This window comes from Marmota monax, unplaced genomic scaffold, assembly GCF_021218885.2.
Source record: "Marmota monax isolate L192 unplaced genomic scaffold, Marmota_monax_Labrador192_F-V1.1 WCK01_AAM20220418_F8-fsc00092, whole genome shotgun sequence".
In the NCBI taxonomy this organism is placed as follows: Eukaryota; Metazoa; Chordata; class Mammalia; order Rodentia; family Sciuridae; genus Marmota; species Marmota monax.
Window position 1 is genome coordinate 2390060 of NW_026692583.1, and position 22944 is coordinate 2413003.

General features: G+C 45.9%; 1 protein-coding gene across 3 annotated transcripts in view; it reads right to left on the reverse strand.

The window, feature by feature from the left end:
- The window catches only part of Cfap251 (cilia and flagella associated protein 251), a 72240-nt gene that overhangs the window by 15050 nt on the left and 34246 nt on the right, over positions 1-22944 (reverse strand). For 2 of the 3 annotated variants that reach the window (XM_046446301.2, XM_046446302.2), the window contains exons 12-19: positions 22021-22271; positions 21546-21697; positions 20158-20331; positions 18886-19070; positions 14110-14224; positions 13177-13340; positions 9173-9263; positions 8829-8972 (exon numbers count right to left, since the gene is read on the reverse strand). In XM_046446301.2, the coding sequence (XP_046302257.1) occupies positions 8829-8972; positions 9173-9263; positions 13177-13340; positions 14110-14224; positions 18886-19070; positions 20158-20331; positions 21546-21697; positions 22021-22271 (1276 nt within the window). The remainder of the gene's footprint in view (positions 1-8828; positions 8973-9172; positions 9264-13176; positions 13341-14109; positions 14225-18885; positions 19071-20157; positions 20332-21545; positions 21698-22020; positions 22272-22944) is intronic. The other variant, XM_058579844.1, reaches the window with a different exon arrangement.

Sequence of the window (22944 nt, forward strand, 5' to 3'; positions counted from 1 at the left end):
TGCAAGATAAATGAAAACACACATTCACCCAAAAAATTACACAGGAAGGCTCATAGCAAAATTTTTCATAATAGCCAAGAGCAGGGGCAACCCGAGTGTCGATCAGTTCATGAATGAATAAATAAAATGCAGCATATTCACATGAAGGAATAGAATCTTATTCAGCCATAAAAAAGAATGAAGCACTAACACACACCACAACCCGGATGAACCTTGAAAACATCATCCCAAGTGAAGGAAGCCAGACATAAAATATCACATATTATACACTCTCATTTATATGAAATGCCAGAAGAAGCAAATCCTCAGAACAGAAAACAGATGGGTGGTTGCCAGGCGCTGGGGGAGGGGGAAAGGAAAGTGACTGTTAATGGGCCTGAGGTTTATTCTGGGGTGATAAAAACACTTGGGATTACATGGGGCAGACAGCCACATAACTCTGCAAACATGCAAAAGCCACTGAATTGCACACTCCAAATGGATGGATGGTATAGTGTGTGTTGCATCACAGTAAAGTTACTAAGAAAAGAAAGAAGCCAAGCATGGTGGCATGTGCCTGTCATCCCAGCGGCTTGAGAGGCTGAGACAGAAGGATCGAGAGTTCAAAGTCAGCCTCAGCAGCAGTGAGGCGCTAAGCAACTCAGTGAGACCCTGTCTCTAAATAAAATACAAAATAAAGCTAGGGATGTGGCTCAATGACCATGTGCTCCTGGGTTCAATCCCTGGTACCACTCCCCCTGGGAAAAAAAAAAGAATGAAAAGAAAAGAAGTAATATGGAGGTAAAGACATGGCAGGAGCAAGTAAACTTCAGATCCAAGGACATTAGTACTTTAAAATTTGCTGGGTGTGGTGGTGCTTAACCACTCGGGAGGCTGGGGAGGAGGATCACGAGTTTAAAGCCAACCTCAGCAAGTTGGTGAGGCCCTGAGCAACTTAGTAAGAATCTATCTCTAAATAAAAACAAAAATTAAAAAGGGCTGTGGCTATGGCTCAGTGGTAGAGCACTTGCCTAGCACATGTGAAGCACTGGGTTCCATGCTCAGTACTACATAAAAATAAATAAAGGTGTTGTGTCCATCTACAACTAAAAATATTTTTTAAGTATTTATTTTTTCAGTTTTAGGTGGACACAATATCTTTATTTTATTTTTATGTGGTGCTGAGGATCAAACCCAGTGCTCCATGCTAGGCGAGCACTCTACCACTTGAGCCACAACCCCAGCCCCTAAAAATATTTTTTTAAAAAAGGGCCAGGGTGGGCTGGGGTTGGAGCTCAGTGCTTGCCTGGCATGTGTGAGGCACTGGGTTCAATCCTCAGCACCACATATAAATAAATAAAACAAAAGATCCATTGACAACTAAAAAAATATTTTTAAAAAAGCAGGGGGCCAGGGATGTGGCTTAGTGGTTAAGCACCCCTGGGTTCAATCCCCCAAAATATATAAGATATATATTTTTTCCACCATCATTTTTTTTTAAAGAGAGAGAGAGAGAATTTTTTTTAAAGAGAGAGAGAGAATTTTTTAATATTAATTTTTTAGTTTTCGGCAGACACAACATCTTTGTTTGTAGGTGGTGCTAAGGATCGAACCCGGGCCACACGCATGCCAGGCGAGCGCGCTACCACTTGAGCCACATCCCCAGCCCTTTTTCCACCATCATTGCACTACACTTTTTTAAAAAAAATTTTAGATGTTGATGGATCTTTATTTTATTCATTTATTTATATGTGGTGCTGAGAATTGAACCCAGTGCCTCATACATGCTAGGCAAGCGCTCTACCACTGAGCCACAACCCCAGCCCCCATAAAAACTGTAAAGATTAATACATGTTTGTTGTGAAAAATTCCAACAATGGAGATATAAATGTCCTGTGAATCCCCATCCCACAACAATAGCTAGGGTGGCCGTCTGGACTTTCAGAGTTTTCTTCCTCCTTTGTACCTAATACCTGTAGGATCAGAGCCAGGGTCTGGTGTGGGCCAGCTTAGTCCTAGACTCTGGACCTGAGTGACTGCAATCCTCCCAAGGCTCTGTGCTCACTGTCTCCACCTGTGCAATGGAGAGGGTACAGCCAGCTGTGCCTCCTGCAGTCACCCTGAGGATTAAATGACCCAAGAGGACCAAGGGCCCCAGGGGTTCAGCAGCTCAAAGCACAGCTCCAGAGAGAAGAGCCACTGCTGCTGTAGTTGGTGGTCGCTACAGTATCATCACCTACATTCCTTTTTCCAGTGGCTCATGGTATCCCAGGATTTATTTCTTTAATGTGTTAAGTGTGAAAGTCTTGTCCTGCTCTGGTTTTTCTGCAGGAAGCTGTTTGTTGGGTAAGGGCCCAGCCTGGAGGCTCTCAGCGGACCAGGTAGGCCTCCCCTAGAACAGTGGGCCATTTCTCTTACCTTCAGGATGGAAATGCCTCCCAATATTTATGTTTCAAAGCAAGACCCAACATACTGACAGCCTCTCTTCAATGTGCAAATTTCCAAATTCCCCTGGGATCTTTATCAGAGCAGAAATTGTGCCCATGATTCCTGGCTCAAATTTCTCCCCCTCATTATGGGTGAGGCTGGACTACTTGGCTAGGTCTCTCCACCCCAGCTGGGACCACATTTTAGCTGTAAGGATTCGTGCACAAGGCTTTAGGAGGATCTGTGTGTTTGTCTTTCTGAGTTTTGTTCTGAATACAAAAGCATCACAAACTATGGGCTGCAGTTAAGAAAAACTGAGTAATATGAAAATGTAGGTTTGAAGTTCCTCATCCCCTGCATTTGTAACCTGAGTGTCTTCCAAGAAGGGTAGTGGTCTTCATTTACAGACCCCTGGGAGGGTGTACAGTGTACACTGGGAAACAGAAGTTAAGAAGAGCTGAAATTCCATGGCTCACAGAGGAAGAAGAACCTGGAGCTTCTGGGGCCTTCCAGGAAGGAGGCCGGAGGAGCCAGGGTAGGGGAGGGCTGAGTGGGATGGAGGCCAGAGAGGAGGCCCCCATGGTGGCAGGTCATAAGGACTGAGAAAAAGAATGTCTAACAGGAGCTTGAGGTGAATGTGGCTTTGTGTGACCTTACCTGATGACTCCCAAAATTTCAAGAAAGTCCTCTTGTGGGAGTGGGCTCTATGTGGAAAGTGGGGGAGGGAAGGTGTCAGGCCTGGGGTAACGGGGGTGCACAGAACCTGCACGTGCACAGGCAGAACCCTGAGATAGGGAGGGCACGAGCCCCTAGAGCAACCACAAAACTCTGGCTGGCTGAGGCCAGGGTTCCAGCTGGTTTTGGAGGCCCCAGTTTAAATCAGGTTATATGTATAAAGCAGGAAGCAACATCCTCCCAAATCCCATCCCCCAGAAATGGTATCGTTAAGGGTTTGGAACTCATTAGCTCAGTGAGACCCTGTCTCAAAATAAAAATAAAAAGGGCTGGGGATTCAGCTTAGTGGTAGAGCACCCCTGGATTCCATCTCCAGTACCCCCTCCCCCGCAAAAAAGAGGCTTAGAACATGTTCCTTCATGTTTTCCCAGGCATATATAAACCCATATAATAAAGAAACTTGCCTTTTTCCTTTTAGTAACAAATCCTGTACATTCTTTCTGAATCAGGAAGCATGCGTCAATCCCACTTTTTTTTTTGGCGGGGGAGGGTGCTAGCAATTGAACCCATGGGGTGCTCTATCAGTGAAACACATCCTAACTTCTTTCTATTTTTTATTTTGAGATAGTTGCTGAGGCTGGCCTCAAACTTGTGATCCTCCTGTAGCCTCTCGAGTTCCTGGGATTATAGACAGCTACAGATATGTCAGCTCAATCTCACTTTTTAATGGTTACTAAATGTAGGGGTGCCCTATTTTATTGATCCCATCTCCTGTCAATGGACATTAGGGTTGTTTTAATTTTTGCTGCTAGAAACTATCCTGCAATAATTGTCCCTTCCCTATGTGTATTATTGTACACTGTGAGACTTTTCCTGTAGGATATACCCTTAAAAGTAGATTTGTTGGGTAAGGAAGATGGCACACAGCTATAACTCCAGCACTCAGGGGGCTGAGGCAGAAGGATTGAAAGTTTGAGGCCAACCTCAACAAGTTACTGAGGTTGTCATCAATTTAGCAAGACCCTGTCTCAAAATTAAAAAGGACTGGGTAAGTCGTTCAGTAGCAAAGCTCCCCAGTACCACACAGACACAAAAAAAGTAAATTTGTTGAGTCCAAAGATATACACATTTAAGAAGACAAGTAGTCCTTTATTTCCTCTCCGAACACTCCTAAACAATGCCACTACTCCTGAACACAGCGGACACATTAGGGGTACCTGATGATCACTCAGAGGTCAAATCATAAAGTCAGGGATTCTTCCTTCCTCACTGTCCTTGCAGTCAAATGTGGCCCGTGGGCACCATTCACTCATTTACTCACTCAGGTAACACTTGTGGAGTGTTCACTTTGGGGGCACTTTGCAGGCACACATGTATCTGCTGGGATTCGCCTTAAATTTATGGAACTAAGTGGTTGCACGGTGTTAATTCACTACAAAAACTGGTCAGGATTATACAATGCTGCACAGGTTAAACAGAAGAGAGGCTGGGAGTGATAGCCAAGGAACCTTGCACAGGGGCCACTCCAACACGATGCTCCAATGTCCTGGAAGACCTGATGCATTTATAAAGATGGGAGATGAAACATTCTCGACATCATCAGCTATATAAACTGGACACCTAGGTCCTGGCTCCTTCGATAACATTGTACACTTTACTAATCGTTCATTTAAAAACATGGTTTATAAGAACTGCCCCCTCTGACTGCTTTAGCTGTATTCTGTGAGTAGCTTCCTGCAAAACAAGGGAAGGGCTAGGAATTCTTTGGGGAGGGTTATATTCTTGTATAATTTGGCTTCAATTTACCACGCTGACTAGCTTCAAATCCCTGAGGCAATTACTATGATGTAAGAAAAATATAAATACGATATAGTCTTAGCGGGGCTGCTTTGAATCTCTGTGCTTGAGCCTTTAATGTGCCCAAGTGTTAAAACACTATTAGCTAGGCCAACTTCTTTGTGCAGCTTCTTGGGTACGGGGGACCATTGCATCTTAATAGGATGGATGTGTTCCATTAACCACAGAAAAGCCAAAGTTGAGAAGTTTCAAAGCCTTGAAAAGATTTTTTTTTAATCTCTATAAATCTGACATGAAAAACAAAAGATCAGAAACTTCTCCCTGTGCAGCTTCAGATATAAAGTAACTCATCAGCTCACAAAGCCTGCACACTGGTATGGGGCACATCTGGATCCCAGGGCCTTCAGAAAGTGTCTCCAAAGAGTAAATATATTCTTTAAAGTGGATTTAAAACCCCAGTCCAAGGGATTTATGAAGATGCTGACGTCAGCCCTGAAACTCCCCATTTGGGTTGGGGATGGGCGGATGCAGGCGCCAGTGGAGACTTCACACTGCTGTTTTATTCCATTTTTTTTTAGTTTTTAGTTTGTAAATAATTATCAATGTCACTTTATAAACATTTGCTATAGACTAAAAATTATTTTTCTAGGAGCTGGGATTATAGCTCAGCGGTAGAGCCCTTGCCTCATACATGCGAGGCACTGGGTTTGATCCTCAGCACCACATAAAAATAAGTAAAAATAAATAAAGATATTGTGTCCATCTTTAAAAAATTATTTTTTAGATACCTATTATTCATCAGCAAGATTTTGGTAGGTTTTTATACATTATTATTATTATTTTTTTTTTTTTTTGGCCAAGGATAGGATAAATGTCTACTATTGTGGATTTTTGGAATTTTCTACCATAAAAAGTAAAAAATGAGAAAAAAATCACCATCCCATCAACCTCTTAAAAAGAACATGCCATTTTGATGAGAAATGCAGGATGAAGAAGTATTGGTGTGGGGATACCAGGGATTAAACCCAGGGGAGCTCTACCACTGAGCTAGACCCTAGCCTTTTTTAAAATTTTTATTTTGAGACAGGGTCATGCTAAGTTGCTAAGGTTGGCCTGGAATTTTTAATCCTCCTGCCTCAGCCTCCTGAGTTGCTGGGATTATAGGCCTGTACCACCGTGCCTGGCAGAAGCATCCCACTGAGTAAGTGTCTACTCTGTGCTGGGTGCTGCCTGGCCTTTGTTCTTTAGTCTCATGGCAACACTGAGGTTTCAGGTTTTTCCAGCCTCATCTTAGAGTCAAGGATCCAGGAACTCAGACTATCTTTGAAATGACTTGCAGATCCAGCAGCTAGGAATGGCCATCAGGTCAACTAATTCTGAGTCCCCTGCACTTCCCACCAAGATCGGCTCCTTTTCTTTCCTCAATCTTGAAGCACCAGGCATTGTGCCAAGCAATCACCCAGAGAAGATGGGTATCAGTTTAAGATACACGTTTAGCTAAAAAAAAAGAACCACAGATACAACCATGAAGGTGAAATGCAATGGAGTGGGGGCAGTAAGGTGTGAGCTGGGCTTTCCTCAGGAAATGAGAAGGTTTCCATAATGGAATGAGCTTGGGGAATGCTCTAGTGTTCATCACTTACAGATTCCAGAGCCCAGGGACCTTTTAAAGTTCTGAATAGTGGACCCATTTTTTTTTATCCTATGCAATACCCACCCCCCGCCCCTGCCACGTGGTGCTGGGGATTGAACCCAGGGAGGTGAAAATACAGAGTGCCAGGCCCTGTACTTGGAGACGGATTAGTTCCATCAGGGATGTGACCCAGGAATTGGAAATTTGAGGACATTCTCCAGATAATTCTGATGTGGCTGACCAGTTTGGGAACCAGCATTGGAAGGTTAGGTCTGGAAAATATAGCTCTAAGGAATACTATTTTGTTGTTGTTGTTGTTGTTTGTTTGTTTGTTGTTTTTAAGATGAGGTCTTGCTATGTTGCCCAGAATATCCTTGAATTCCTGGGCTCAAGTGCCCCTCTGGCCTCAGCCTCCCATGTACCAGGGACTATAGACACAACACCAGCTTAAAGAAAACCACTACGTAGGCCGCATACCCCTTCTTGGTAGCAGTGTGGTACCAGTCTTGTGTTTACAAAATGCACATCAGGAACCCCCTCTGTGGCGCTTAGAGAACACCTGGTGTTCAAGGTCCTCATTTAGGACTCAGCCATGGGCTGTGGGCTCCAATGACTCATTTCTCTCTCCAGATGCTACTTGAAAATAAAAGCCACCTTCAAGCACACACAATACATGATTCTGGGTAGGCCCCTGGAGCTCTGTCACCTAATATGAACATCAAGACTCCACTGGGCTTCAGGGGTTGTGTGTGCCTGATGGCAGGTGGGTAACAGGCCACAGTGTTGGACAGCAGCCAGGCAACATGGGGGCCGACAAGTTCATGTTCTCTGACTCAGTCATTCTGCTTCTCAGAATGACCCAAGAAAATAACTGGAAAAGTAAGCAAAACCCCTGCTCAGAGACGCTCATCACAGCTGTGTCTGCTGGCCAAATACTCAGACCACCTCTGTGTCCACCAGCTGGGGGACTGTTCATTTGGGTACAAGCCTCTAAAGGCAGGCCATCAAGGGACTTTCACCATCAACCTCACCAACCAGTCGTTACTGAGAATGCCGATACATGTACACACATACATACGTACGCCAAGTACTTACACATATACGGACTGTATAATGTTGATGTGTGTGTGTGTGTATATATATATACACACACACACACATACATATTTACACCATTGAATGCCAATTCTTTGTTTAAAAATATAAACATATCTTTCTTTATATAGTGTGTATATATATACATATATATCCACCAATTAATAACAGTGATCATCTCTAGTTTCTATTTTCCTCTTTACAGTTCTATTTTTCAAATCAGAAAAAGTTATAAAATTAAAATATATCCTTTAGAGAGCATGTTTTCACAGATTTTATGGTAAAATGGAAAGTGTTTATGATATAATATTAAGTAAAAAATAAGATAGAAATATATATTCAATTTAGTACCAATTTTTTAAAACTAAAAAATTATTTCAAAAAGCCTTTTAAAACTATGCATGTATGTGTAAGGTGGGTACAGGGTACATGCCAGGCTGAGGTAGGAGGATTGCAAGTGTGAGGCCAGCCTCAGCAACTTAATGAGATCTTATCTCAAAAATAAAGGAAAAAAGAACAGGAGATTAGCTTATTGGTGAAGTGCCCCTGGGTTCAATCCCCAGTACCAAAAAAAACAGTTCACTTGAGGATGCCCCCCTGGGCTGTTTCTTGTCCCTGATGGGAGCTCTTGCAGTGGGGGTGTCTCTGCCTATCTCCGCCGCGTGACAAATGACTGACTGGGCTCCTCCTCAGTTCAGAAGGGTCCCCACCTCCCAGAGGTGCCCCATTAACACACGCACTCTACAGTGACAATAAAAGTGATTGAAATGCCGAGTTCTTCCTCCATGCCCAGGGCCCCCCAGGCGTCCCCTCAAATCTGAGAAGGCCAGACCTCTTCCTGCCAGGGCGCAGCAGGGTGCTGTCTGTCCAGTTCCAGAACCCATATTGTAAGTCCCGGGTTCCCCAACATGGAACTTCCATAAGGAACACATCTTTGGGGAATGACACGCATCTTTCTATTTGTTTGGTTTTGGAGTTGGGGGTCTCGCCGTGTTGCACAGGTTGGCCTCACAGTTCCCCTGCCGCAGCCTCTAGAGTAGCTGGGATCGTGTCTTTATTGTAAATCAGTTACTCAGGAGTGCATCTGAAATGCTCACAACCTTCTTTCTGATCCATTTATGTAAGAAAAATGTTAAACTTCTACTCTGACCTATAATTATCTTCTCAGAGGTAGTTGTTATAAATAGCGCATCCACCCCGTTCTTGTTTCTGTCCTACCTACCTTCTCTTCGGATGGGTAAAAGCCAATTGCTCTCATGACATAAGGAACCTCTGACAGGCAAATATGTTCCGACACCTTCCTGGTCTCCATTGTATCAATACCTTGACTGCGGAGCTGAGAGTAGTAAAAATAATCCTCCAGCTCCTGTGTGGAGATGAAATGGAAACACGGCATTCTGGCTTAGGCAAGGGTGTTAAGAGTTCAAGTACATTCTCTACAAAGTATGTTTTGAGCTTAGCAGGGAAAGGAGTTTGGGAGAAAAACAACAAGGGCCAAGCCCAGGCGTGTCTCTTCTACAGACTTAACTAGATGCAGCAGGAAGTATTTATTCTGAGGACAATTACCCTGTAGAACTTTCCTTCCCTGCCACCAGACACCAGACCATAGAACGGGGTCAAGTCTTCACCCCCAAGAGAAACCGCAGCCTCCAGGGCACTGGAACAGCAACAGAAAGTCACAATTAGGAGGCACTCATGCTCCAACACGGCCCAGGCAGGGCTCTGCCTGGAGCAGGGCCCTCTGAAGGGCACTGAGCCACCAGTCCAGTGCAGGTCTCTGCCAACTCCGTCAGAGAAGTCCCTCTGTAATGAAGCCAGAGACAGAAAATTCAATGTCAAGTGTGGGACTCGGTGGTACAGGGCACCCACCTTAAGTATGGTTGTGTTCTTTAGCTGATAACAGGGCAGGTGCTTGGTAATTTGCTTGCAGTCTTTGGGGACCACATCTTTCTTAAGGGAGGGTAGGTGGGTGCTTGTATTCTGAAACCACATACTCCCAAGCAGAGCAGCTTTACCGGTAACTTTAGACACCAAAAGGTTGGGAAACCGTGCAGGTGGACCGCCAACTCTAATTGCTTACACAAAAACTCAGGAGACCACAGGGACCCATGCCAGTCAGACAAGAATAACCCTCTGCTCTCTAACACAGGGTCAGATTTCCAAAAATAGGTCCTTTAAGTGGTAAGAAAACCTACTTTGGTATAAGACTGACTTTGTCTCATATAAAAGGCTAATAAGCTGAAATCTTTATAATACTCCAGTCCATGAACTGGGCTTCTGCTAACTGGTGATTGGCCCCTCCGCTGGGACAGTAAAACACTGCAATGCGGCACACTGTGGGGAAGGGGCTCCACGTCTGGAATGTAGAGCCACAGGGATGCTTGCAAGCTGTGGACTGACTGTGGGCATGAAACTTGACCCCAGCCTCTGTTTCCTCATCTGTGAGGTGGGAAGGTGCACAAAGGTTGCTGGAAGGATCTGAAAAGTGAGTGTTCAGGGAGGATTTGCTGCCAGGTCCTTGGTCTCTTCCTGTGGAGTGTGTTTGGAAGTGGGGATCAGGGCAGCAAGCCTGGCTTTGCAGGATCCCAGCCGCACGTATTCCATTTACTCCATTTGAGCCGTCGATGTACCCCACACAGTGAGCTTCTTCACCTCTATGTGGGGATAACAACAGTGCCCACCTCACAGGACAGGACAGCAGGAGGGACATGTGAAAAGCACTCTGTACAGGCCTGGCCCAGAAGAAAGACTCCAAACAAAGTGCTTAAGATCACTGATACCATGGAAACAGAACCGCCATGCCCCTACCCTCTCTTACAAAGAGATACCCACAAAACTGTCTTGCTGTCAGGGCTCTGCCCAAGCTCAGTAGGCAGTGCCAGGGCTTGGGCACCTGGTGCCTTCTCCAAATAGGCTCAAGGTCCCCTCTTGCAGGGCCTGGTCCTCACCCCAATTCCTGGCTCTGACACTGGGCTGTGGAGGAGGTTTCAGCCCTCAGGGTTCCCCCACCTTCAGCCATGTGGTCCTGGAGCACGGCAGGGACCCAGAGGAGCCCATTACTACCAAGGAACCCAGATGGGAGGCTGCACGAGCTCCTGGCTCTCCTGGACAGCCCAACACTCTGGGCTATGCTGGTCAGGACTGACCACATGCCCTGCTTCCTGACCGTGGTCAGCTGACCCAGCGGGGCCAAGGACTGTATCAGGATTTCTCCCACCAGGGAAAGAGGGAGAGAGACTCTCTCCCCCTCTGATGAGAACTACAATTTGTGAAACTGAGGAACTGTCAGTGGCCACACTCCTACTGAGAAACCAAACCTAGCTCTGCAGAGAGAAGCCAACCGCAGAGCCAGGCAGACAGGGATGGGGACAGTGGCAAGTGTCACTGTCCCTGCTCCTACTGCCACACAGCTACACAGGATCCTGATGACCTTCTCATAACCCCCCCACCTTTCTGCCTAAGTTGGAGAAGGCAGAGCAATAACAATGGTGGTAATCGTTACCCTCAAAGCCAGTCTGAACTCAATGATGATGCTCCCATTTAACGGAGGAACTGAGAGAAGTTACGAGACTTGCCTGATGTCATCCAGTAAATAAATGGTGAAGTTAAGACTTGAATCAAAGTTTCTGCTTTTATCTGAATAGGGCGGCAGGAGAAGAGGAGACAGCCAGGGTGAGCATAAAAAGGGAATGGGGGATTTTAAAACACATGCCAGGGAGAGGAAAAGGGAAGCACGCTAGCAAAGGCGGCGAGCAGGAAGGGGAATGTGGGACAAGCACCGGGAGGGTGGCAGAAGGGGTGCTGGAGAAAAAGCTCTGAATGCCGAAACCCCAGCGTATGGGCCTGGACACGTGCTAATTAGAAGCATCGGAACACGAGGGGATCTGTCATCTTCCTTTCACCCTAAAATTCTGCCATCTAGTAGGAAATCTGTTTGTTTCCTTGTTTAGGGTTTTTACATTTCTTTCCATTAGTGAAGCGCCGAACATATTAAGTCACCAGAAGCAGCAATAAAGTGCTAATTAGTTTATAATGATCCTTTGTCCCCACAACAGATTAAATTGAAATTCTCAGAAGCCTGGACTCTGGCCAGGCATGGGAAAGCTACTGGAAAGCAGGTCTTTTGGTTTTGTTTTTATTAATCCCTACCCTTCTAGATCCCGGGATGGCTGAGAAGAGGACAAGAATGAAAAAGGGAAGACTGCTTTCCCACCAGGGTATCACCTGCACTAAGGTTACAGGTGGCAGGTGAGGTGGCACGGAATCAAGTACCTCACACAGGACATGCTCAGGAAGGGCTTTTCAATGGAAGCGCTCACCTCCGGCTGCTAATGCCCCACGCCCCGGCCCTGCTCTCTTGGGTGAAGGCTCAGATTAAAGTCAGAGCTGCAGCTGCCATCTCAAGCCACCTGAGCACCAGAGTGGACTCCACAGGCTATTTTCACTCAAATTTGTGTTAAGAGGAGAAGCCTGAGTGTCCGCTGTAAAGAGGAAGGTGTGTGCTTGGCAGGAGGAGGACTTCACGGGGAGCCATGAATCAAGTTGTGTTTTTGAGGAAGGAAGGTGCCTCCAAGCTGTCTCTATTTACCCCTAAAGTCACACTATTGGGAAAGGTCTGAAACAGAGGCAGAGCGGGGACACCGAGAGGGTGTTCTCAACTGGGAACTTGCTGCTGAGTGGTTTGTTCCATCCCTGTTGCAGTTGACTGGATTTGAGTAGCTGATGGGATCATTTTAGTGCTTCTCCCTTCTCTCAGTGAGAAAGATCCTGAGCTCATAAGTGAATGCTCTCATCAAGAAAAGGGAAGGTGATCATTCATTGCTGCATACGTAGCTTTGCACTAAATAATACTTTTTTTTTTTTTTTTGAGACAGAGTCTTGCTACATTGCTGAGGCTGGCCTTGAAATTGTGATCCCTCTGCCTCAGCATCCCAAATTGCTGGGATTACAGGTGTAATCTAGCTACATTAGGTACTTCACATATATTATCCTTACAAGTACCTGTAAAGGTTTCTATTGTTACCCTCATTCCCAGATGAGAAATCTAAATATCAGAGATATTAAGAAACTGCCCTAGGTCCCACAGCCAGCAGAGTAGGCTCCATATTCAAACCCATGTCCCTGTACTCTCTGATGTTCAACCCTAGAATCCTCCAGAATCACCTTAGGTAGAGGTTCTCAGTTCAGGGCAGGAAGGGTGAGAAGAGGAGACTGAAAGTACACATTTCAAATAATACTCTAATTCTGTAATGTACACTTTGGAGATTCAGCCTAGATCTTTCTGGCTGGTGTGGATGTGACAATGAGGGGTATTCATGGAGCACGGGTGAGTCGAGGTGGACTCGAATAACCTAAAGCATCAATTCAGTCCCATGGCCCGCGAGACTGCACGGCAACTCTTGGTCTATACAGTAAACAGGTGTTACAAGGGGCATCCTTCCAGGCTCTGGGACATCCTAGCAAGGTGTCTGCCATATGGTAGGGCTCCACAGCTGTCAGCTGCTATTGAGTGAAAAGAAGGGGTCTACCCTTGACACCTCCTTCAGAGGCCAAGGTGTCCTGTCACGCACCTTAAGTTGACTTCCCACTGCACCACTGAGCGGTCCCGTCCTCCTGCTGTGAAGGCATAAGAGCCGTCATAGGAAAGAGCCATCCCGGCCACCCCATCCGGGTGGCAGACAATAGCGCATGTCTTGTGTGGATTTCCATCAACTGGCAAGATCTGAAGTCCAACCTAGGAAGGAATATGTAATAGGACATTCAGTCTCAGGCAACCGGATCCCAACCCAGGCCTGGCCGGCTGCATGTCACCTCCTGATCCATGAGCTGCAAGAACCTGTGTGTCCAGAACCATCTCAGGGTGTGGGAGGCATGTGGACTGTAGCAGAGCATCCATTTACTGGCCCTTGCTGGGGGAGATGGGCGCCCCTCACAGCTTCGCACATGAGAGACGGGGAGCCTTCCTCCCTATCCTAGCAATCAGATGTCCAGGGGTTTCCAGAATAATTCTTACAATCTATGACTTTCTACTTTCCTACATAGATGATTTGTGAAATGTACAACTAGGTATAACTAATTTTCATGTCTTTAAAAAGACTTTTCCAAGGGCTGGGGTTGTGGCTTAATGGTAGAGCACTGGCCTAGCACATGTGAGGCACTGGGTTTGATCCTCAGAACTACATAAAAATAAATAAAGGTAATGTGTCCATCTGTAACTTAAAAAAAAGAAAAAGATTAAAAAAAAAAAGACTTTTTTCCATCCTTTGGAAAAAGAGGGCCACATGTCTTCACTGGAGATACAGAAAATACAGCAGGTCCACCTACAGATACTGGTCCAGAGTCTTGCTCACTAATCTAGCAATTTTTACTATCACATCACCCTGGACGGAAGTGGTTACATGTGGCCAGCAGACCAGGTGTCCTTGAGTCTGTCAGTCCTTGGGACTGACTGCCGCCCACGGGTGAGAGATAGAGAGTAGAGGTAGAGAGCAGAGGGCTGCTACCTTGTCTTTGTTAATGAACACCAGGTAGCGCCTCTGTAGATCCAGGGTGGTTTTCACCGGGAGGACCTGCGTCTGCTTGATAGGAGATCCGTAAGTTGGCCCAAGAAGCGTCTTTCTGGATGGGAAAAAAGGAATGGATTTTTAAATTCCACAAATCTAAACACAGGCTTTGGGACTCTTTGGTCATGATGATCTTATGCATTTTTTGATTCTGAATTTCCTGTCTTGTCACTCAGCTCAGCTGGGATGTAAGAGCCCTTCCCAGTCCCTGCGAACGGTTGCTGTAAATAAGAGGCAACAACTCCAAACAGCAAACGCTCTGGGGAGCCTGGCTGTGAAGAGTGCTTGCGGAAGTGTCAACGACTTAAAGCACACGTGAACAAGAAACAAGAAAGAAGCTGCAAGGAAAGGACGCTCACTGGCAGGACACAGAGAGCACCCCAGTCCCACTGTGAGGCCTCAAGATGAGGATGACATCTACGCTTTGTTCCATGTGTCTGATTTATACAGGTGCGTGCTACACACAGATTTCCAAAGCCCATCTGTGCTCATGCATCAAATTGCAACGGTATTGGTGACACTTCTCTAATTCAACTTTTCTTTTTTGAAACGGGGTCTTGCTATGTTGCCTTAAACTCCTGGGCGTCAGCAATCCTCCTCCTCAGCCTCCTGAGGAGCTGGTACTTCAGGTGTGTGTGGCTACTCCTGGCTTAGACTCCTCTAATTCAGACTGTTTTATAACTAGGGCTCACTCCAGGCCAGGGCTAGATGTTCCCTGGGGCCGGCAGCACATAAGCTCAGGACCCCTTATTTGTACCCAGTGAGCCCTGAGGGCTTCTAACAGAATTAGGATGATTTCATGGGTCATCATTATTAATAATAAATTTCAAAGTAAAGAAAAGGGGGGCTGGGGATGTGGCTCAAGCGGTAGCGCGCTCGCCTGGCATGCGTGCGGCCCGGGTTCGATCCTCAGCACCACATACAAACAAAGATGTTGTGTCCGCCGAAAACTAAAAAATAAATATTTAAAAAATTCTCTCTCTCTCTCTCTCTCTCTCTCTCTCTCTCTCTCTCTCTCTCTCTTTAAAAAAAAGAAAAGTTTAGGTGCTATCTGTGCTTCCGGTTCCTTATTAGTAAGATAGGGATAAGGACAGCACTGGCCCCTACACTGGCTGTACTGGACGTCAAATTACTCAATATGTATGAAGCCCTCAGAATGGTTTCTGGCACACAGCCACCTAACTGCCACCACATAACTGTATTGTTAAGCCTATCAGACAATCTTGTAAATTAATTATCTTTTTCTTCTAACCAAAAAAAATATTGTATACTAATTGTGAAAATTTTCAAACATTTAGACACATAAACCTATAACACCACATTGCTGCACCCTGTCCCAAGATAAGCCTGGGAAATAGATGTACATGATTTGAGAATTTCCTTTGTAATTATGATCTCATATGAAGTTAGAAGTATACTGTTTATGCGTATTTGGCAAGTTGCTCTATCTAATCTTATGTCTTAGAGATATTTCCTTGTTATCACATAGAGAACTGTCTTACTTTCTTTTTTTTTCTTTTCTAAAAGCGGCACCGTGTTCCAGTGTACTGACAATCCATCATTTAACTAACCCCCTATTAATGGACATTTGGATTGTTTCCATTTTAAAACATATTTTCAAACAAGAGATCCTTTTACTTATGTCTTGGCATAACTGTGTGAGTACGTCTGTGGGCTCCATTCCTAGAATTCAGAAGATATGATAAAATTTAATAGAGGGTGACAAATTGCTTTCCCAAAAGGTTGCACCAATTTGCACCCCCACCGTAGCGGGAGAGAGCGTCCGACTCCCATACCCTTGCCAGCACTTGGCACTATCGATCATTTTTATCTTTGCTAATATGATTTGTAAAAAATGATATCTTGTTTTCATTTGCATCTTTGATAGACTGCTGAGCATCTGCTCATGTTTATTGGCCTTTTTCTGTGAACTGCCTTTTCATGTTCTTTCAAGTATTTTAAAAATGTGTTTTAAAATTATTTTGGATTTATCAGAAAAAGCAACTCCTTCCCCATTAAGCTGGGGTTATGAGGCTTTACTTCTCCTACAAATGGAAGATGTCTCCTGCAAGGGGTTTTATTTCGGAAGGACACAGACGTTAGAAACAAGAGTGGCGGCTGCACAGTACTGTGGCTGTGTGGGACTTCACTGCATTGTTCATTTTTAAATGCTGAGATTCACGTTATGTGAATTTTATCTTTATAAATTATCTTCTTAAAAGATGACTCATGCGAGGCTGGGGCTGTAGCTCAGTGGCAGAGCACTTGCTTTGCAAGTGTGAGGCCCTGGGTTCGATCCTCAGCACCACATAAAAAATAAACAAATGAAGATATTGTGTCCATCTACAACTAAAAAAATATTTTTTTTAAAAAAAGACGACTTATGCTAATTTCAGATTGATCTCCAATAGGCAAAACTGCTAAATGTGTGGCTAGAAGTCTCTCTTGTTGATAGTTGTTAGCAGGAATGTCAAGCCTGAGGCATGCCATCCCTAACTCTCCTGCCCTGCAAATGCAGAGTATCTGTGGGATAGTCTTTGCCCTAGAAGTGTGCATCCATTAGAGATGATGCACAGAGATTCTAAAATCTTCCTAAAACTCTTCTTTATACATTCTTCAAGTGTTTTAATAGATTTTTCCCCGCTAAATTGTACTGGATTTCTCTTCCTACCATATAATGTGGAATTTCTTATTTTTCTTTATGCTTTCTAGAAAAAAAAAAAAACTTTTAAGGAAGAAAAAAAGACCCCATGACCGGGGCTTGCAGGCCTTATCTCATCTGAGACATTCGTCACAACAGCGGTTGTCCTCTAACACAGTTGCTGCTGCGAGCTCTCCACCTACCTGCTCCCGGGAAATGCTGTCGCTCCCAATTTTGCTTGGCTCTGCCTCTTTCTAGCTAAACCTGAGAGGCAGAAAATCCCCTCCAGTTCTGTCCAGGCAGGACCCAAAGCCAGGCTGCACAGGTCTGTGCAGTCTGTAGTAGAGGTCAGAGTCAGAGCGAGGTTTGAAGATCAAGTCTTGCCTGTCCTGCCCAGCTGTGTCACTGGGAAGACCTGAACCTCAGCAGGACACAGGGTTTTGAGGGTGAAATGGATAATGAGTGCAGGTCTGGACAGAGCTGACACACATCTGTGCCCATGGGGAGGTGCAAGCCCAAAGTCTGCAGGTCCAGCAAACCCTGCGGCCACCCCTGGCTGCAGGACCACTTCTGCAGGAAAGGTGCTGCACTCAGACACCAGCTGTGCATGCCCTAGGCTTGGCCTTCAACCTTCATCTACTCTTCCCTCGACATCTCGTATCTGTGGCTTTAAACCACCCTTCTTTCCTCTTGACCTCCAGCCCAGCTTACTTCATGACCTCTGGACTCAAGCACCTAAGCCGGGTATTCCTACGTGGATGATGAGTAGAATCTCAAACTTACCTGGTCTAAACTTCCAGTCCTGACTGTCTCAGACCTGTCCTTCCTCATCTGATTTGAGGTCAGTCCTGCTGCTCTGGCTGCTCAGGCCAGAACCCTGGGGGCCTGACACATTCCTCTCACTCAGAGTAAATGCAGTAAATGACCACACGGTGAGAGAGCAGGTGCTGCTGAGTGGTGGCATGCAGAATGACGACCAGCAAACCTTGTTAGCATTGCTTGCACGATGTACCCAGAACCTAACTCCTTCCCTGTCACCCCTTGGGGCCACCATCATCTCTTACAATAGCCTCCTGACCTTGCTCTACCTTTGCCCTCTGTACCCCAGAGTCCAGAACCCGGACAGAGGCCAGGTGTCAGGTGCCCGGCCCAGGCTGAGCTCTCCCATACTCTCCCCTGCCCACTCCACTCCAACCAAGACTTCCTGGCATTTATCAAACCCAGATGCTTTCTGTCTTCAGTTCTCTTCATGTGCAGATCCTGTCTGGAGGTCTTTTCCTCCAATGCCCTAGCCTGCCCCCTCACCTCCTTCAAGTCTCTGCCTAATGTCACCTACTCTGAGGTATCCCCTGCTACCCTTTGAAAACAGCAGCTCCTCTTTCCCAGGACCCCACCTCTTGGGGTCATTTTGCATGCCACCACTCCCTGGCACCTGCTCCCTCACCACCTGGTCAATTTCTGCATTTACTGCAAGTGTAAGCCCCACTATGGAGAAATGTTTATTTTGTTTAATATGCATTTCTTTAGTTGTAAGTGGACACAATACCTTTATTTTATTTTTACGTGGTGCTGAGGATCGAACCCAGTGCCTCACGCGTGCCAGGTGAGCGCTCTACCACTGAGCCCCAGCCACAGCCTGCTGTTTGGCTTTTACCCCTCCCCCCTTCAGCACCTGGAACAGAGGCTGGCTCATGCAGACAGGGGACAAATGATGCCACCTTTGAGAGCCAGGGTGAGAAATTTTTTTTAAAAAAGCTGGGAGCAGTCTGGTGAAAATATGGCTTTCTTCACATAGAAGAGCCAGGCACTGGAGAGCATCAGCAACCTTTCCTGGGCCCCAGACTCTGTCTCATTCATTGATTCATAAGCATCAAGCTCTGGGCATCCTACCTCTAAGCTGTACTAGCCTGCCGGGCTGTGTGACCTTGCATGAAAACTACTTGTGTTTCTGTGCCTGAGTTTCCTCTGCAAAGTGAGGAGGATGATTACAGTAGCCAAAATGTCATGGGCCCTTGGGCGGAGACCTGAAACAGACTGGGGGCGGAGGAGCTGATCCAGGCGAACCTTGCACTCACCTGCACATTTTGGTGGTCGAATTAAAAAGTTTCATTTTGTAGCCACTGTTGCAAATAAGCAAGAATTGCTCCTTGATGAGTGGCGGGTACCAGACCATACAGGTTGGGTAATTGCCCTGGTCAGTTCGGTGTATGTCCAGGACTTCCAGGTTGTCTTTGTAGCTCTTGATGAGATTATACTCTATCTGCAGAAGAACCCAGGAAGACACATGTGAGGACTGAGCTGGATGAAGAGCTCACTCAAGGAGCCTCAAGTTCTGGGTGCTGGCCTTTCTAATCCTCAGCCCACAGGGAGACAGTGTTGGCTCTGGGAACTTGAGATCTAGGTAAATCACTTAGATCTCCTAGGGAAGAAGTTACCATACTGAGTACTCCCCTGAGAAACAGGGCCAACTGTTTGGGCTGGGGATGTGACGTGGTGGTGGAGCCCTTGCCTAGTATGAGTAAGGCCCTGGGTAGTTTAATTCCAACTCCCTTCAGAGTAGTAGCTGTGTCCATTTCACAGAGGGTCAAATATATGTTCACAGCTGCTTGCCCAAGGCCACGCAGTTAAGAAATGGTAGAGGGAAACTTCAAATTCAGGTCCAAATGACCCCAACTTGAACTCTTACAGTTATGTTATTCTGCACCCTTAATATTATCTTGCAAACTCTTTAAGAGCAGGAACTAATTCATATCTAAATCTCAGCATTTAATGATCACAAATTAGTAACCTGCTGCATTTTCCCATAGATATGTTTTAGTGGGTACTCCAGGATGAATGGATAGAATAAAGAAAAGCAGAAAAGGAAGGCAGAGGGGGAGTAGAGAGAGAAGATGAAAGGAGGGAGGAAGAAACCACAGATGGATACACTGAATGCTTTGGAATCCTTTTGACTTCATCCCTTAATATTGTGCTTGCATTGTCTCTCTTTTTATCTCCTGTCCTCTAGGAGCTTGGAGGGTTCAACCCGGGTGTCATACATGCTAAGTAAGTGCTCTACCATGGAGCTGCATCCCCAGCCTGAGTCTTCCATGCTGTGGGGGATACCCTATTCCCTTGCCTTCCCACTTGCCCCTTTCCAGGAGCCCCCTCCTTCAGGCCCCAAATCCCAATACAGTGTCACAGCTGTGTTAAGGCAAGATGCTGACTCGGGGAGGATCTAACACTGTGCTGGGTACTCCTTGTCTCCAACACACATTGCGGGCCTGTTCTATGCAAGATGCCAGGGATATTGTAACGAGAATAAGACACAGTCCTGGAGACCAGGAAAACAAAACTAAACAGCTCACCAAGAGTCTGTCTGAACCCAGGCTCAGCAGCCTAGGCTCGTTGCTGTCCAGGTGAACCCCAAATAGGAGGCTTTGGATGCTTTTGCGGTGAGAGCGGAGTCTTGCTAAATATTCCCAGACCCTTTGTCCACTTTTAACTACCACCATGTACACAGCCACAGTGAAATTTATATCCTGGATACAAGCACAGGAGCAGAAGTCATTTATTATTTTTTTTCATGTTATGACTTAAGAATCATGTTTATGTTCTTCACAACAATTTTGCTTTTAGAATATCTTATCCACCCAGGCACAGTGCCACACGTCTGTAATCCCAGAGGTTTGGAAGGCTGAGGCAGGAGGATCTCAAGTTCAAAGCCAGCCTTGGAAACTTACCATGCTCTACGCAACTTAGCGAGACCCTGTCTCTAAATAAAATATAAAAACAGATGGGGATGTGGATCAGTGGTTAAGTACCCCTGGGTTCATTCCCTGGTACCAAAAAAAAAAAAAAAAAACTCAGAATATCTTATCCAAAAAAATCTTACTCTGTCAGAACATGCAGTAAAATAATTTCACAGATGAGAAAATTACAGTTACAAGCAGACAAAGGTGGACGGGAGAAAAAGAGTTCATCTGACACTGGAGTCTTACTCTTCTTTCCAAGTCCTGCCCCGCCCCCCCATTCTCCTCAGAAAACCAAGAGCCTGACCCTTTGTTTTTGTCCTCCCTTCTCTTTGTTCAGCTGCAGAAAATAGAAAAGGTATGACAGAGGCCGCGGTGGGAGAGCACGGTCTGGAGGGACACATATTCCCAAGCTGTGTGCCCCAATGCCTTTGCCCTGGCGAAAGCACCTCAGAGGAGAGGCGACTTGTGCAGCAGTAGAGGCGCTCAGAGGCGGGGGGCCAGGGAAGGTACTGCTCCCCCAAGAAAAGCAGACCAGTGGTACAGGCAGGAGGGAGAGGTCAAAGGTCTAGAATATCCTTCCTGAGACCATGAGCCCTAAGAATAGAGGAAGGAACAGAATACAAAATGCTGGGTACAGGATGCTGCTCTGAAATCAAGGAGATTTCATCTTGTCAACAATGAGAGGCAAAGATTAAAAGAATAGGTGCCATCACAGAAGAAGTCACGTCTGGAAGTTCTGAGGCCTAATTTTGTGCACAGGCAAAAGGCCTTCTACCTCCCCCACCCCTTGCTGGAAACAGCCTATTGAGATATAATTTACATACCACACAGCTCACCCATTTAATGTGCAAGGTGCAGTGGTTTTTAGTGCAGCCACAGAGTTGTGCATCCATCATTGCAACGTTCGCACGTGCCGTCACCCCCTCTTTCCCCGACGGGCCCTCTTTTGATCTTCAGTAAGGGTGCTAAGCTACCCGCCAGCAGTCAGTGAAGATACTTACAGCAGTCGCCATATACTGGGAGTCATGAGAGAAGCTGACGTGAGTCACGCTGGTCCTGGAATACTTGAAAGCCTGTGGGGTTTCATTTACTAAGGACATTGCGTCAAGAATATAAACTGTCCCCTCTGTGAAGCCAGCTCCAAGCAGAGCTCCTGAAATGACAAGCCAGAGAACCCTGATGGAAAAAGGACTTTATTCCATTAGAAACAGGAGTCTGAGCCAGGCTTGGTCCTATGTGCGGAGCAGACAGCGACCAGCACAACAGACAAAGTCTCTATAAGAGAAATAAACTGAAAAGCTGGACACTTGGCATGAGCTCTCAGAGAGCAGGAGGTCCAGAGGGCCACAGCATTCTCAGAGAGAAGGCGTCTCCTCTATCGGGGGCAACTTCCTGGAGCCCTGGCAGCTACGGGCATAGCCCCTGTGGACGTGTTTTGGACTTGGAACCCGTGATAGATTGGAGAGGTGAACATACCTTCAGGGTTGTAGGTCAGACTCTGGATTCCAAGCCCTTTCTCAAAGACCCTGCTGAAAAGATACTTCTTCTTTTCATAATCCCACACTTTAATTATCCCACAGACACTCCCAATGGCGATTAGAGGTTGGTATGGGTGGCAGGAGATGGCATAAATGGCATCCTTGGGCTCTACGAATAACTTCTCAAGTTTGGTGCCATCTGTTGTTAAGTGGTACACCGAGGCATCAGATGTTCCAATGATAAAATTCCTGTTTGCCAAGGAGAGACCAACAGTATCAGTGTTTGCAGGGAATGGGGCACGCCAGCCATTCTGCCTCTAATTGCACACGAAACGCCTCTGTCATCTGTAATTTAGTGACATTATTAACCCAACATCTCCAAAAATACACCACCAATACCCAACAGCCTCCATTTGCAAGTGAAAAAAGCCCACTTTTCTACATGTAAATTGAGTCATTAAGTATGCAGATGGACAGTCAGTTGTACAATTAGCTAATCTGCACATGCAAATATTCATTTGTGTATGCAAATATGGAGCTGGGTGCACATATACAGATGTGCCTGTAAAGACTGCAAGGGTAATTAAGCAGACTCACAGATAATTCGGTCTTGAAATGTTATGGCTATTAATTATCTAGCGCCTTTAACCACAGTGGCTGGGACAAGCTCAGCTCAGAGCAAGAGAGCAACTGTGGCCAAGGACTCAAGGCTCAACAGAGGTGAGAGAGCACAGCATAAGGACTTCCCAGCTTCTAGTTATTCAAGGTTCCTTATATTAAAAAAATGATCCAATGATCCTTCGCAATCAGCAAAGGAGACCATCTGTAAGCAGGTAAAGGGCTGAGGAGAAAGGCTAGGCCTCTTCATTTCACATCTGAGGAACAAGGGGAATGTTCCACTACTTGCAAACAAAAGATGACC